Source organism: Sus scrofa, chromosome 5 (assembly GCF_000003025.6).
Source record: "Sus scrofa isolate TJ Tabasco breed Duroc chromosome 5, Sscrofa11.1, whole genome shotgun sequence".
Taxonomy (NCBI): Eukaryota; Metazoa; Chordata; class Mammalia; order Artiodactyla; family Suidae; genus Sus; species Sus scrofa.
In genome coordinates, this window is record NC_010447.5 from 50,021,144 (window position 1) to 50,037,386 (window position 16,243).

The 16,243-nt window shown below is 35.4% G+C and overlaps 1 protein-coding gene across 45 annotated transcripts in view; it reads left to right on the plus strand.

Moving 5' to 3' along the window:
• Nucleotides 1-16,243, plus strand: part of SOX5 (SRY-box 5) — a 1,006,514-nt gene that overhangs the window by 861,194 nt on the left and 129,077 nt on the right. For 38 of the 45 annotated variants that reach the window (XM_021092938.1, XM_021092936.1, XM_021092946.1 and 35 more), the window contains one exon: nt 9,758-9,881. In XM_021092938.1, the coding sequence (XP_020948597.1) occupies nt 9,758-9,881 (124 nt within the window). The remainder of the gene's footprint in view (nt 1-9,757; nt 9,882-16,243) is intronic. The other 7 variants (XM_021092965.1, XM_021092960.1, XM_021092968.1 and 4 more) reach the window with 1 other exon arrangement.

Genomic DNA, 16,243 nt, shown 5'->3' on the forward strand with positions numbered 1-16,243 from the left:
CATGAGAAAGAATAACTAATAATCTATTTAGTCCATTGAGCAGAAAAATTAGTGACTTTTATTTGTAATCATGCACTCCTAAGAAATATAATTGAAAAAAATATTGTTTCATGTTGACCATTATATTTTATGTTGTGTTTAATTTGCATGTAAATGACAATTGACATAGCAATGCATGATACAAAATAAGATTGTATTGGTATTTGCAAATCCTGATTCTATCTATGTGAATAGAGAATCATGCATACTCCTAGGAACTAGGGTATTTTATTGTCAAAAACCATGCTAAGTAATTCAAATAGTGACAGCTTTGAGGAAACTTAGAGTTGCATTATTAAGACTCACATTTTATCAAGCAACAGCTATCAAGCTCTATAAAATATGACCTTTAAGAAATGGATGGATAACCTAATCCTAAATAATGCATCATTTTAGGTATTTTAATCATTGCCTTTTTAATTTCTTTTATTTGGCTCAAAATTGTCCTTGGCAAATAAAATAGCTGTGTTTTTCCCAGACTCTTCAACAATTGCTTTCTTAATTAACATATTTTTACCACCCTTAAGTTACTGAGATTACCAACTTTTGAAAGAGGTTCCCTGCCCCAAATATACAGCAAATATACTTTAAATGTGTATTATTTACACATTTGTGTATTATATTTACATTGTGTCATCATTTTGGTTATCATGAATTTAATATATATTAAAATGATGCTTTATAAGAACTTAATGCTTAAGTTTTGCATTAAGGCTGCTATTAGACAAGAAGAATATTTAAGTCAAACCTGCATAGTATTAAGAATGAAATCCTATTGCCTTCAAGTGACAGAGATCTTAATTCAACATCATTTGAAAGTGGTTGTATCCTAGTAACAATGCCAACAATAAACACATCATGCAAAAGTAAAAATGTAATAGTGAAATGAGCCATTGAAAGGAAGAGTCAGTGACCATATAATATTTCAGTTTCTATTATATCTAGTAGCAATCTAGTTAAAAAGAAACGACAGTTGCCCTGAAGGAAATAAAGTGGAGGTATTATTGTAGTAGTAGTTTGGAAAGAAAATTGCACTGTGTCTTGACTGGATTATATCTCTATCCTTGCAAACTATCCCCACCTCTCTGTGGTGCTGCTTCTTGCCTTCTTTATACAAATTGAGTTTGTATCATCTAAACTCATAGGGCCCAGGGGCCCTTTGGTGACAGGGAGGAAAAGGAAAAGGGGAATTAGAAAAAGAAAATGTGACAGGCAGTTTTGAAAAGAAAAGCAATTTTCCTTGTAGGTCTCTTTCTAAATAGGAGTTCTTCGACGCAATATTTTGCTTCTGCAGAGCAGTCAGAATCAAGTGCATGCTTGTGCTATTTTGTGGGGCTTGGCACTGACAGGTTTTATTTAGGAGGGGTGGAGATATAGGGGGATCGGATGTAGGGAAGTTAGTATTTTGGCTGTATCAGCCCTGGAGGCAGAGTTAGCACTTGCACTGGGACAAAAGTATTTGTAGTCATCAGATAACTTTGCAGTCAGCTTCAATAGCATCACTCTCTTTTTTTTTTTCCTACTTTTTTTTTTTTTTTTTGGCAGCCAAGCTCTTAGTAGAACCATCTGTCTTTCTATTAGTATTTTTGAGGCCTGTTTTGAAGCCACTTTGCTTGGCAAAGTCATTTTCATCCTTGGAAACGATTTTTTAAAAAAGTTCTGTGGCTTTTTGCCGAAGAAGACTACTATGTAAAAAATCCACATGGCTGTTCATTTTTGTTCTAAAAGAATATGGCTACTTTGTCTTTGTCTTGAATCAAACGAAATTAGAGGTGATACAACTCCAATGTGACTGCTGAAAAGTGAGAGGTAAGGATTGCCATTTCAGCAGTGTTTTTATGTTCCTGCATCACTCAAAGAGATTTTCTTTAGTCTTCCTAGTAGATTAATTGGAAGACAAATTGACTCCTTTATTCTCAGTTTTAGTATAGCTTTTTGTTTGTTTGTTTTCTAAATACCATTGCATCGGGTAGGATAAACTTCACAAATCGACTTTCTATTACGTGAAATGAGAAAACACAAACCATTAGTGGTCATTGACGATCCCATGCCTCTTCTCGCTAATGGCAGAAAGTCAGCTTTGTTATCCTGGTAACTCCAGTTTGGGTGATTACATGCTGCCTACTGAAACCACTCTGGTAATCTCATTTGGATATTATATTTTCCATTTTCTCAAAAACTGCTGTATAGTATCGCTGTGTGCTTCTAAACAGCTGCTGTGCTCCCCACCGAAGGCTGAATTTCAGTGGTAGGTGAACAGATCCCTAAAGATGATGCGTACTTGAAGCCTATGGTACTCATTGGGGCTCAACTCTTGAGGAACATTTGAAAAGTTTCTGATGTTACATTTTATTCGTAGTTGTGCTGACTTAAATCATACAGCTGCCTTTCATTTTTAACATTCGTATATGCAGTTTAAACAAGTCTCCTATCATCACTCCCTGGTTTTTGTGCTCCCACACAAACTGCTCCTCGGTATCTTTGAGTCCCTCTGGTTTTCTGACTCTTATCATAGTTTTCCCAGTCTAATCATTCCTGCCAGGGCTTTCTTCCTGGGGTAAAGTCTAAAGCCCATTGTTCAAAAGCAGCTTTGGAAAAAGTGATTTTTTTTTTTTTTATCAGAGTATGGTTGATTGACAATGTGGTGTTTCAGGTGTACAGCAAAGTGATTCAGTTATACATATGCATACATCCATTCTTCTTTCTGATTCTTTTCCCATAGTTATTACAGAATATTGTGTAGAGTTCCTTGGGCTAAACAGCAGGTCCTTGTTGATTATCTGTTATATGTATAGTAGTGTTAAGTATGTTAATCTCAAACTCCTAATTTATCCTTTCTCTCCATGTTTCCCCTTTAACCAGAAGTTTTTGTTGGTGGTGGTGTTTCTATTTACAGTGTTGTATTAGTTTCAGGTGTGCAGCACAGTGACTCACTTTTACATCTGCATATATTCATTTCAAAAGCAACTTTGATTTCTTCATAACCTATCCTTGCTGAAGTCTCCCTAACTCCCTTCCTTTCCCTGACTTGAATGCTGGAATTCATCTCTGATCCTTAACTGCAGTGACTAGAAACTCAGAAAAATCACGGAAAAGGGAAGACTGACAGCATCATAATCATACGGTCTCTTCTAAGCCTGTAGCATTTTCCATCACTCTTTCTAATTGTCCATGGTCACCTTCTTTTTCATTTTTCATAGTAGCCATCCAAAACTTCCAGACCTTAGCTGAACTTCCTTCCTCAATCCCAGCATCTCTCATCTTCAGATATGACCTTGCCTTCATCATTGAGAAAATTTCTTCCCTCAGACCTGATTTTTCTTTACCTTCTCATTTCCCTACCTATAAAACTTAGAGGCTTATAGCCACTTATATAGCTCCATTCCTCAAGGCCTGGAAGGTGACATGTCATCCCCAATCTCTGCCTTGCCTTTCAGCCTCCTCTGCATTTTTGGTCCACTTGTTAATTTCTCTCTTGCCTACATTTCAAATTATCCATTTCCATCTGCTCCTTCCAGCCAGTAAATGTGCTGCTGCCTAACTCTGCTACTGAAGTGAAATCTATGCATCCCTGTGTAGCTGCAATCAGATGCCTCTCCTAATGTCCCACTCAACCTTCTCTGAAGAATAGTCTGCATTTGCTATCTCCTTTTTCTTGCCTATCATTCAGTCTTCAACCTTTTGGAATATGCTTTAGACCTTCCATTGTAATGGATTTGGTGTCCTTAGATTCATCACTGTCTTCTAATTAACAATTCCGGAAGATACTATTTTTGTCTCTAAAAAACTCTGATACATTTTTCACTTTAAATCACGATTTTAATCTTGATATTCATTGGTTTTTGTGACACTGTATTCCTGTCTTACCTCTCTGTTCTTAGACTCCTCTTCCTCTGCCCTTTGTTGAATTATTCCTGTGACCCAGATAACTTTAAGCTCTCTTCTCTCTATCCTTCCAACTCTCTCCAGATTATCTAGATCATTGTCATCAACAAATGACTCCCTGAACCATAGCCTCTGAAGATCTCTCCACAGGCTTCAGACTGGAGTTTCAGTTCACTAGTAAGATTATCTCCACTATTTAGGCATATGAAACACATCATGTCCAAAACCATATTTATTATCTTTCCATGAAGATTGTCACTACCCCAGTATGCTTTTTTGTTGTTGTTTTATACCAATATAGTGACATAAACTAGACACTTGAGGAGTTCTCTTGTGGTGCAGCAGGTTAAAGATCTGGTGTTGTCACTATGGCTGCTTGAGTCACTGCTATGGCATGGGTTTGATGTCTGGCTGGGGAATGTCTACATGCCAGGAAAGCAGCCAAAAAATTTAAACACCTGGGAGTTATCTTTTACTCAGTCCTCTTCTCCTTGTTTTATATCTATATCTACATCTATCTATATATGTGTGTGATAGTTTCTTTTGCGTATTTGTTTTTTTAGGTACAGAGATTTCTCTTATACCCACACATGTATAACCTCCCCATCATCAACATCTATCTAGTCTCCACACTAAGCCTCTCAAATCTCTTCTCCACATACCCACCAGAGAATTCTACCTAACTTACTTAAAATCCTGCAGTGGTTCTCCAGAGCCTGCAAGGGAAATCTCAAGTCTCTTACTCTGATACCTAGAGTGATTCAGGCACACTTCCTAATACTGGTTCTTGCTTACATTTTTTGCTATTCGACACTGCTGGTAGTTTTCCCCTCACATGATACTTTTTTCTTGTCCCTGTTAATTTGATCATGTCTCCTTCCCTTGGATTAGAATTCTTTTCTCACACTCCCGCCTCTTTTCCTGGCCTGGCTAACTCCCACTTATCCATTCACTACCTATCTCCCAGCGGCTTCCCTGGACTTCTTCTGGCTGTGTTAGTACTCTCTCATTTGTGCTTCCGTAGTATCCTATGCAAGTCTCTGTTGTTGAACTAATGGCAGTGCATTCTAGTTATCCATCCTTTTGCCCTACCAGGCTTAGAGCTCCCTAATGAGCAGGAGTTTTATGTGAATTCATCTTTGTATCCCCAGTTACTAAAAAAGTGTACATTCTAGTTAATAAAAATGTTGATTGAAAGAACAATAAACAGACCCATGGGACTACAAACTAAATTAATAATCTTAAATACTTACTTAATATATTAGTTTCAGGGAACCACTGAAGGGATTTGCAATAGAATATTTACATAAAATATGAAACACTTAACTATGAATAATTGATAAGTAGTTCTTTTATAAATGTGATAATGTGATTGTGTTGGATTCATAAGATTTTAGAGGGCAAAATTACAAGCGGTATCTATGTGGTAGAATTGTAAAAAGTGTTAAAACAACATTTCATCTGAAAGTTTAAAAAACATAGAAAGTAGCCTCTTAAATTTATTGTGAGTTTTTCTAACTTGTGAAAACATGCCCCCTATTAAAAAGACCAAAACTCTGTGACAAAAGTATTTTCTTGAAACTTAATTATAAATGTCACACATTTTAAACCTTAATTAGGAGCTTTAAGGAAATTTATCCATTAAGTAAAAGAAAATAAATGAAGTTAACAGTGAATAGGATTTGGAAATATTCAGAATTGGCAAACACATGAGAATGAATTACTGACCCTAAAACAAATTTGTTGTAAAATGTATCCAGGAAGTATTATACTGTTTTGATGTGATGCATCCTTTTCTCCCAAAGGTTGGCTAATTTTCAGCAGCGGCGGGGAACTGAAAATTAGTTAAGATATAGTAGTAATACAGTTGGCACTCATTATTTGCACTAGTTATGTTTTGTAAAGTTTCCATGAACACTGAACTGGCAATTGTTCTTTAAGTTTTCTTGGTAGTTTTAAGTTTTTTTGAAAATTTATTGCTATTGTATAGTTATTGCATTAACCATACAATAGCAAATTCCAGGTGTTCCTGGAAGAAATACAGAGTTAGGTTCCTGAGAGCCTTTGATCACACAATTTTCATCAGTTGATCAATACATGACCTTGTTTTATGTGTGCTTCTGTTTAAAGACACTTTGTTAATATTTATTATTAATTCTACATGCATTTTAAATAGCAGAATCACCAAAATTTTTCACTACTTACACAAGTTTGTAAGTATGACAAAAACACTAGTATAAGTAAATTTTGAGAGGGTACAAGTAAATTTTAGTGGTAGGCAAATTGGCAAATACAGAATCTACAAATAATGAGGATCAACTGTATTTGATATGCGTTTTTGGTTACATATATGAATTAAGCGCACATTTGGGATCATATTTATTTTACTTTTTACTTCATTCTGAATATTAGTACAGTGCTCTGGAGTCTGTCTGCTGATGTTCTAAAGAAAACATCATCATCAGGACTATGAAATTAGGCTCATTCTTAGTTTTAATTCTTCCTCTCCCTTGTAGGTTCTTCCCCAGCCCTACCCCGTCCTCTTCATTTTTCCCAAGTGTTGGAAAAAAGTACCATATTAACTATTAGGAGATGTAGTTTCACTGATAACTTTGCTCTCCTAAATGTGGAATCTTGAATAACTTATGTGGACAAGCTAAGTCTCATTTCTTTATCAGCACAATGATTGTGTTGTGCCAGATAATCTCTAGGATCTTTCTCAGCCTTAAAAGTGTCTTTCTGGAATGTGGATCTTGGGAAATTCAGACATTAAAAACAAATTATAATTCTAGAAGTTCCTGTCCTGGCGCAGCGGTTAACGAATCCGACTAGGAACTATGAGGTTGCGGGTTCGATCCCTGGCCTTGCTCAGTGGGTTAACGATCAGGCGTTGCCGTGAGCTGTGGTGTAGGTCACAGACACGGCTAGGATCCTGCGTTGCTATGGCTCTGGCGTAGGCCGGTGGCTACAGCTCCGATTGGACCCCTAGCCTGGGAACCTCCATATGCCGCCAGAGCGGCCCAAGAAATGGCAAAAAGACAAAAAAAACAAAACAAAACAAAACAAAATTATAATTCTAAAGCAAAATGTTTTTCAATAACCATAAGACAAAAATTTAGAATACACAAATTTTTTAAAGCCCCATAATTTATTAAAGCCCCTAAAAATTTTACCTGAAAAATTATTATAAATTATGAGAGTATAAAGGCTAAAATTGGTTAAACCTGGCTAAAAACTGTCACACACAAGCAGATAGTTTTACATACATGTAACAACCAGTTAACCAATATAACAAGAAAATATTAACTTTATAATAACAATAAAAATATTTTTAAAAAAACTTAAAAATAAAAATACCAAGAAAACTTCAAGAAGTATATGAAGCAAAAGAAGATTTGGATAACTTACTTTTGGCCATAAGCCATTATGTTAATGAATTCAATGAGAAATTCTAGATACTAAAATTAATATGGAAAATAAATATAAAAACAGCCAGGAAAGGAGTTCCCTTGTGGTGCAATGGCATTGTCACTGAAGCAGCCTGTGGTGAGGGTTCAGTCCCTGGCCCAGGAACTTCCACATGCCATGGGCACAGCCAAAAACAAAAAAAAAAAGCCACAAAATGTTTGCAAAAGAAAATAGTATTGATAAAGTACTAACATACTGCAAAGCTGAAATAATTAAAACATTACGTTATTAGAACATGATAGGCAGGCATATCTGTCTGTTAAAGACATATCTAATAAATGTCCAATATTTCTGTATTACTTTTCTATTTCTTCATGCATGCATAATTCCAAGAATCATGGATTTATCGTAATGTATGTGACCTTTTATCTATAGCTTAAAAATAGGAATACAAAGCAGCTGGTACTTTATGCCACCATTATTCTCCGGTGTAAGTAAAATCCTTTCTGGTGATTTCAGAACCTTGTTGTCCACAGGCCTTTTGTGGACATTTGGAGTTGGTACATAAAGATGTATTACAAAGACAGGACTAGGAGTTCCCGTCATGGCGCAGCGGTTAACGAATCCGACTAGGAACCATGAGGTTGCGGGTTCGGTCCCTGCCCTTGCTCAGTGGGTTAATGATCCGGTGTTGCCGTGAGCTGTGGTGTAGGTCGCAGACGCGGCTCGGATCCCGCGTTGCTGTGGCTCTGGTGTAGGCCAGTGGCTATAGCTCCGATTCGATCCCTAGCCTGGGAACCTCCATATGCCGCGGGAAGCGGCCCAAGAAATGGCAAAAAGACAAAAAAAAAAAAAAAAAAAAAAGAAAAAAAAAAAAAAAAGACAGGACTATATAATACCTTCTTCTTTATTTATGAATTATCCATTCATATAATAATTAAAGCTGCTGCTCTAAGCTCTAAAGTTACAATCATAAGTTACAACCTCTTTCCTAAATAGGCTTATAGGTCCTAAGAGAGAGTCCAGTTTTACAAGTAACTATTATTCAATACAGTAAGTATTGTATTAGCTTTATGGGGTTAAAGAAGTGACCGTTCTTTCTGCCTGAAAATTGGCACTATAAGAAAGAAGTGCTTCACAGGCAAAGACATTATGTGGGTCTCAAAAGCCTTTGAAAAATAAGCAGAATGTTGCCAAGAAGAAAAGGAAAAGAAAAATTACTCAAAACAGAGGAGAAAATACTTTTGAGTGCATTCAAGCATGGAAAAACACTGAGTATGCAAGGAAGTCTTCATGATCCACTGAGGCAAGAGTACTGGATATGGAAGGAGGGCAGCAGAAATGCCAGGAAAGAGGGACTAGGAACAAAATATGGGGAATCCTGAATACCATGGGGAGAGATTTGGTCATTATTCTCTAGGTAAAAGCCACCCGTCATAAAATTTCCACATATGAGATATGTGGAATACAGATACAAGGCTCATTTAGAAGGAATTCTTTGAGGAATATAGTTTAAAATCTTGTAGACACCAGACCTGTGATGAGCAGGGTCTCCTTTCAGCCACTTACTTGAAGGTCCTTAGGTCATATCATGGCTATGAGCAAGTAATTTCTCTTTTGGTCCTAGTTACTTCTTTTATAAAGAAAGGGGAAGTCTTAATTACTCTTTAAGCTTTCTTCCAGCTCTTTTATTCAAGAATTTAAAATTTTCATGGAGTTCCCAGTGTGGCTTAGTGGTTAATGAGCCCGAGGATGCGAGTTCCATCCCTGGACCTGCTTGGTGGGTTGGGGATCCAGCGTTACTATGGTGTGGGTCACAGACGTGGCTCTGATCCAGCATTGTTGTGGTGTGGTATAGGCCGGCAGCTGTGACTCTGGTTCGACCCCTAGCTTGGGAACCTCCCTATGCCGTGGGTGCGGCCCTTAAAAAAAAGGCAAAGAATTAAAAATTTTCAGTATTATGTATGAACATGAGAATTATCTTCAAGTAATGAAGAACTACCCATATATAAAATGATACCAGTTTAATTAGTTTTGTTTTAGAAAGTAGATTTAGTCCTAACAAGTGAGATTTACAGATTTTAGTTCAACCTAAGGGATGCTTTTTAAATCATTATATTAATGACATGTGAAAAGACTTGTGGTGTGAAGTATTGATGCTTCATCACTGTCAAGGATATAACATAGGGAAATGATTGACCAGGTTAGACAGTGAACTTGATAACACCTTCCAATTATGGTATCTGGCATTCTGAATCTCCTATCTAAAGTAGTCCCAAGGCATAGCCTTACATCCAGGGTTCTAGCAATCTTATGTGCTAGTATATTGAATTAAATAAGTTTTTCTCTTTTATCCTAAAATAAGGAGGGTGGGAAGCACGGAGCACCAAAACTTCTTCTCTTTGATTCGCTCTAATACGTTCAGCAGGTTCAAGGTCAGCTGCCGCCATTAATGATTCCTGTATTCCCTCCTGATCAACGGACACTGGCTGCAGCTGCCCAACAAGGATTCCTCCTTCCTCCAGGCTTCAGCTATAAGGCTGGATGTAGTAAGTACCCTTGATTTTTCATTTGGGAGTGGGTGGAGGGCATGGATTTAGACAGTTTAATATTCCTGCCACACCAAGAAATGAGATCATCCATGTAGCATTTTTATTTTAAAGAAGAAACACACAGAAAGTGTAGAAAAGGATTTATGTTGGTATTTAAGAGCTTAGGTTGTTTCTATGCATCTGAAGCCAATATTTGCTTTTTATAATTCAGTTTCATAACCTTTTTTCCCAGTGTATTCTTAAAATATGAATATAATTTTCAGGGTCAATGTATTTTTCCATGGGTAAAAAGGAATACGCACTTTAATAGCTTTCCTTTGCCTTTAGGATAAACCTAAGTATCCTAATGTGAATTAATTGGCCTTCTATTATCGATAGCCTCCCTATATTTACAGCCTAATTTCTCACTAGTCTTCTTTTAGTTCTTAGACTAAACACCACTCTTGCTTGACTTTGGACTTGAATTGTCCATGTTCACTCTCCTTGTTTTTCTTCTTCCAGTTCAGATCAGTGAAAGCTGGCCTGACCTCCTTAGATCCTGTTCCCTATTCCTTTGGATCCTGCATATTTTCTCTTTCACTTTAATTGTAAACTCTATGAGGACAAGTGCTAATTCTGTCTTTTTATTGTTTTATCTATACTTTTAGCATAACATTTAACTTTTAAATGAATGAACGAATGAATGAGCATTCATTACAAGGAATACAAGGGCACTTTTACACTAAGTGATGGGTTATATCAAGATAACATTTTTTGTTGCTTATTAATTTGAGATGCCTGTGAGTTTATGACTTCTGACTTTTTTTTTTAACCAAAATAAAAATTATACACTGTTAGTTTTGGAAACAGTCTAATATTTCATTTTCTGAAATTCAGATAGCCAAAATGCCAACTATAATCTGTTAGTTAAAAATAGTAACCAGTTCCAAAGAGGGGCTAGACTGCTAAGCTCATCATCATCTAGAACATCATTACCATGGCGAGAAAATAGAGAAAACAAGCACATTGAAATATTTTCATTGCTCAAAGTAGAATAACATTGAAAATAGCCGTAGAAATATTATCATTTTAGATGTTTATATAGAATATTATTTTGTGAATTCTAGTAGATTTTGGTTCATTTATATGTTAATAAATCATTGTATTAGCATCTTGCTATGCTTCAGCATTTATTGCATTTGAGAAATTATCAAAAATTACTAGAAATCAGATCTGCTTCCTGTTAAATGATGTTTTGAATTTTCATATTTTAACATTTGTTCTGTCTTTAAACCTTTCCTTATATAATAATGAAGAAATCTAATTTTTTAAATGCATAAAATCATTTGAGTGAGTAGATTTCAACTACGTAGCCTAGGTAAAAAGGAACTGAACTCAGGAGTATAAAAATTCACACTTATAGGTACTTTGCTCTTTGCAGTTTTTTAGCACCTGTGCTTTTGCACATTGTTCTCTTAACTTTGGTTTCCAGTGTTTTAAGATGGTATTCTCAGTCTGGATCCTTAATTTATTCATTTAATGTTATTTGTCACATAATTCTGTCTTTGTTAATTGATTCATCGAGAAACACCAATTCTTTTTATAATCAAGGACTGTATTTATATTATAAATATTTAAATTCCAAGAATAATTTAAATTTTAAATTCTTTTGGTACATTAATTTCTGGGTTTTTAATTTTTTTGTTTCCATTTACCTAAGTTATTACTATTCATATTAAACTCATGTTGCCGATGTGGTTTTGGTAGCCTTAGTTACAAAATGAAAAAAAAAGGCACTTTTAAAAATCATCAGTTGCCTCAGACTGCACCTGCAATATATACGTATAAACTAGTTCTGTTTTCCAAAACAATTTCTTTTTTAAGAAAGTGTAGAAATAGATCCCATTAGTGAATATTGTGCTTCAGAGAAAACCGCACTGAGTATGAACAGTAGCCTAACTGTAGGCCTGGAAAAGGTCAAGAGCACCTCTATCTCACTCTCATTTGACAGAGTTGGAGAACTAAATTTGTTCAGTGTTAATGTAATGCGACATGGAGAAATTTTTCACTTCTTAAAGTTGTTCGTATATTAACCATTTAATACTCATACCCTCAGTGATTCAAGTTTTAAAAGATACCACATCTTTTGTATCCTTGGAAATAAAATAGAATAAAGTCTTGACAGCTGCTGGCAAGCTCGCAGCTAGCATCATGCCAAACTCTGAAACTAAGAAGAAGCCCATAGCAAAAGAAAGTTACACCCTTGTTGACCCTCTGGGAGTCTGAGTCCATTCAAGTGAGGAGCTGAGTGGAAGAAATAAATAGTCCAGTTTATTCCTGCGGGAACGAAACAAATCTCGCCATCTTCTCTCTTCGGTGTGACTTCCTGTTTTACTCCCCAACCATATGTGACTTCTCTGTCATTTGTTTTAATTTGAGTGATATTACATAGTTCTCAATGAAAGAGGTACTGATAAATTCATGTTGATTTGAATTTCAAGTAAATATAAAATATATACATTTTTGGTATATACTCAAATGTTTTCATACATCCATGGAAGAAAGTATTGATGATAAATTTTTCTTACGCAGGAAAGTTAAAATGTTCTCAATGGGAGAGAACTAAAAGCACATGTTGGGTAACCTAACTACTGTAGATCCAATTAGTATCTCCTATTTTCAAAAAAGAAGCTCTTACTTAGAGATAAAGGTATCATCCCTTTAAGAAATATAATGGTAGAAATACGGTGTGGATTGGACACCTACAAAATATAGTTGCTGGAATTTCGTTAAACACTTTAAGAGTAAATTAATAGCATAGCTAGAGACTTCAGACCAAACTGGCTAGGTAGAAAAGAAGCTTTAGTGAATATCATAGTCCTCTCTTATCTATGAATATGTAGATCAATTTACATTTATATATTATTATCATAATCTCAATTCTGTTTTGGCATTTGCTGTTAGTGAAATCAAGCATGAAACCACGCTTCTTCATGAATCTATATCTAGTTATTGCTTCTCCTACTTCTTAAAAATCTAAAAATACTTTCAGACTTCTAAGGAGGCAAAAATAATGATGTATTATTAAATACAATGCTTTTAACATATATATTAACTTGAAAACAATTATGTAAAAACACTGGTTTAATCAATCAACTTGACTCAGAGACTGTTTCATTTAGGGGAAAAATAATCAAATAATCTGTATTTTTAACTTGTCAGTTCTATGAAAACAGTCTATTCAGTTGCTGTATGTAAACACACCCAGGATTTTATATTATATAACTTAAAATCTGAATTTTAAATTATCTTTGTAGGTACTAGCTCATTTTAATCAGAAAACTGTCATTAAAGTCCTTGAAACAAATTTGAAAAACTGTATAACTAAGGTTCAGATTCTGAATTATAAAATAAATGTATGTACAAATGAGTTGGTTCAAATACACTTTCGACGGCTGAAGGATTCAAGGACACAGTCCATTTGCTCCTGCTGGAAAGGCTGAGTGGCATTCTAAGCTCTTAACCAAAGACTTGAACCTGTGAACTGCAAAGCTTGTATCAGATAGTCATTTTTTAAATAAAATGTACACACCTTTGACACCTGCAGAACAGTTTTGTGTTTGCAGGAAGACTTTTGTGTGGGCTCATCACAGAAGAAAGTCTACCAAAATTCAAAATTATTTTGAATATGTATGTTGGTTTTAGCCCAACAGTTTTAGACGTGAAAGAGGTATCTGAGATAAGGTGGTTGAAGGTCATAAATTTGGTCAATACCAATTTCTCTGCTTTCAGTCCTCTTTACACAACACACAGCTTCCTCGCACCCTCTTCCCCACTCAGATTAAGTGCTGTTCCTTCACAGCCCATCCTTTGTAGGCAGAAAAGAAAGGAATAGGTGATTCTCTTTTTTTACTGATGATAGTCCTCTGCCCCTCTCCTTTCCATTTGGGGGTAGAATTTCTAGCCATGTAATTCTAATAGGTGCTTAAAATTTTTGTTAGGAAGACATTTTACGTGGAAATTTTAAAAAGTCTACAGGGAGGCAAAATCAAATAAAATAATCCATTTTCTATATACACTAGAAAATGAAGAGTTGCGATAGATTTGGCTTGATAGTTTGTCCCAAAGTGTCAAATTGAATGTTTCTTTCCCTATGGTTGGGCTAGAGTTCCCCAACTAATGGGCTGTAGTTTCCAAACTATGTTAAGGTACTAGGGTCCTGAAGCAACGCATAAGAACACAGGATATTTTAAAATTTCAGGGAAAAGACAGAGGTGTCTGTCAGACACTGTATAAACAACCTCAGTTGTTTGGAACTACTAAATAAAATGGAATAGTTGGACATTTATTTTGTCCTAAGGGTGCCATGAAAGAATTATTTGAACCACTTATGGTGCCTGAATCTAAGAAGTTTAGGAACTTGCAGCCTAGACTATTATATATTCATTTTTTAAATATTATGACTCTTCTTACTTGAAAGTTAGCATCATTGACCTGTCATATTACAGCCACCGAACAGGATGTTATAACAAAATTTTTCTTGCACTTACAGGGATGTGTATAATATTTATACAGATAAGCAATTAACTTGCCCCCTTGTGCTACTTTGATGGTCCTTGTACAGTTATTGAGCTTTAGTTTCCGGACCTAAAAATGGACTAAAAACACCCATTTTACTTAATTGCTACAGAGATTAAATACAATTTTATATGAAACATTGCCTGGCATTGAGTCTGTCTTATTATGCTACTTATAAATGGTAAATATGAGTATAACATCAGCAAAACAGAGATCCTGTGTCCCCCTCTCCCCAAAAGATTGTAGAACCACACCCAGCAATGAATTTCATTGCATTTTCTACACAGGATCAAATTTATTCTGCCACACCTGAATGAGGCTTCCTCTGACAAGGAAAATATAATTGTTTAGAGAAAAGTATTATAGTACTGATGGAAACATCTGTCTCATGTAGATACAGTCTTAACCTTAACTATTTTAATTGTAATCAGCGAGTTTTAAACTTTTTCATTATCATTTTCCACTTGTCTATAAGAGCTCATATTGGAAAAGATCATGTGATTTTTTGGAAAATGTATTTAGTCATTGTTTTGGCTGTATGAAACTAGAAATATATTCACATACTCATTCTGCATTTTAACACACTGATTAATTTTTCAGAAATGTGCTAAATAAAATAGCCATATAAAGTTACTGATTGAAATATTTAATTGCCTTATGAGACTAGCTTAAATAAATAGAAGTCGATGAGCCAAGCTTAATAAAGCTAAAATATGCTGTATTTACTCTCCGTCAGTTTTCTGAACAGTATTTCCGCTTCCAATAAAAAAGGAAACTCTCAGTTAATTAGTTCCTCATATACCATGATAAAATTAATGTTTAGGAGTTAAATACCATAAACTTCCTCAGGCACATTTGCTGATGTGTTCCTGTTTTTAGTTAATGTCACATGTTTCATTGTTTAATGGGGGTATCATGTGGGTTCCATTATATCTCTGTGCTGCAGAGGGTCCATGTGTCTGGCATTTGAGGAGACTGCATGCTAATTTCTGATTTAACTGTGTCAGCTGTGTCAGCTGACATACAGGTCATTGACAATCAGTGCTGAAACAATCACCAATCACAAGCTAAAAACCATTGACATGGTATGCTTTTATTGAACTGACAAAATAGGAAACATGTGTTGTCAGGATCACATTCTGTAGGTTCTTTGTAAATAAGCAGAGAGAAGAGGATATAATCATATCTTCAGGCTTCTGTGTTTGTGTATTAGAATTATTATGACCAGCTCTTCCCCTTACCTCCCCTCCCCTCCCCAAATCTTAGAAACCGAAGACTTTGGGCAAACCTGACTTAGTTTAGAACTTTGTAAATATTTCTTTTTGTAGAGAAGTTAGTACCCAAACTGCCAGTCATTGAAGCTCCCCTCTTAGATTGGTGGCATAAAAATAGGAAAGGATTAAAAAGTAAAGAGAACCGAGTGCAAGAAAGTATATAATATTCCACAAGTACAAGGTGACAACCATCCTCCAGTTCTCATGGGCAAGATGATTCTAGGTCAATACAATGTAATTTTTTGCTAAAAAGTGGACTTTATAACAGTTTACAATATTCGTCACCAAAGAAAGGGGGAAATGTATATGTCTTTGTTGTGACAAAGTACCATAACTTAATGTTAAAATTATAGCTTATATTTGCCTTATTGTTTATAAAACATAGTCATAATTAATGTTAAGCACTGTAACTCTATGAAGTGATAACTCTGCTATGTTAGTAACCAGTGTTTGATCCAGCCTCCGTCCCTGCTTACACACACCCTACCACCACCAAAACACACACATACAAGCAAACAGAAAAAACAG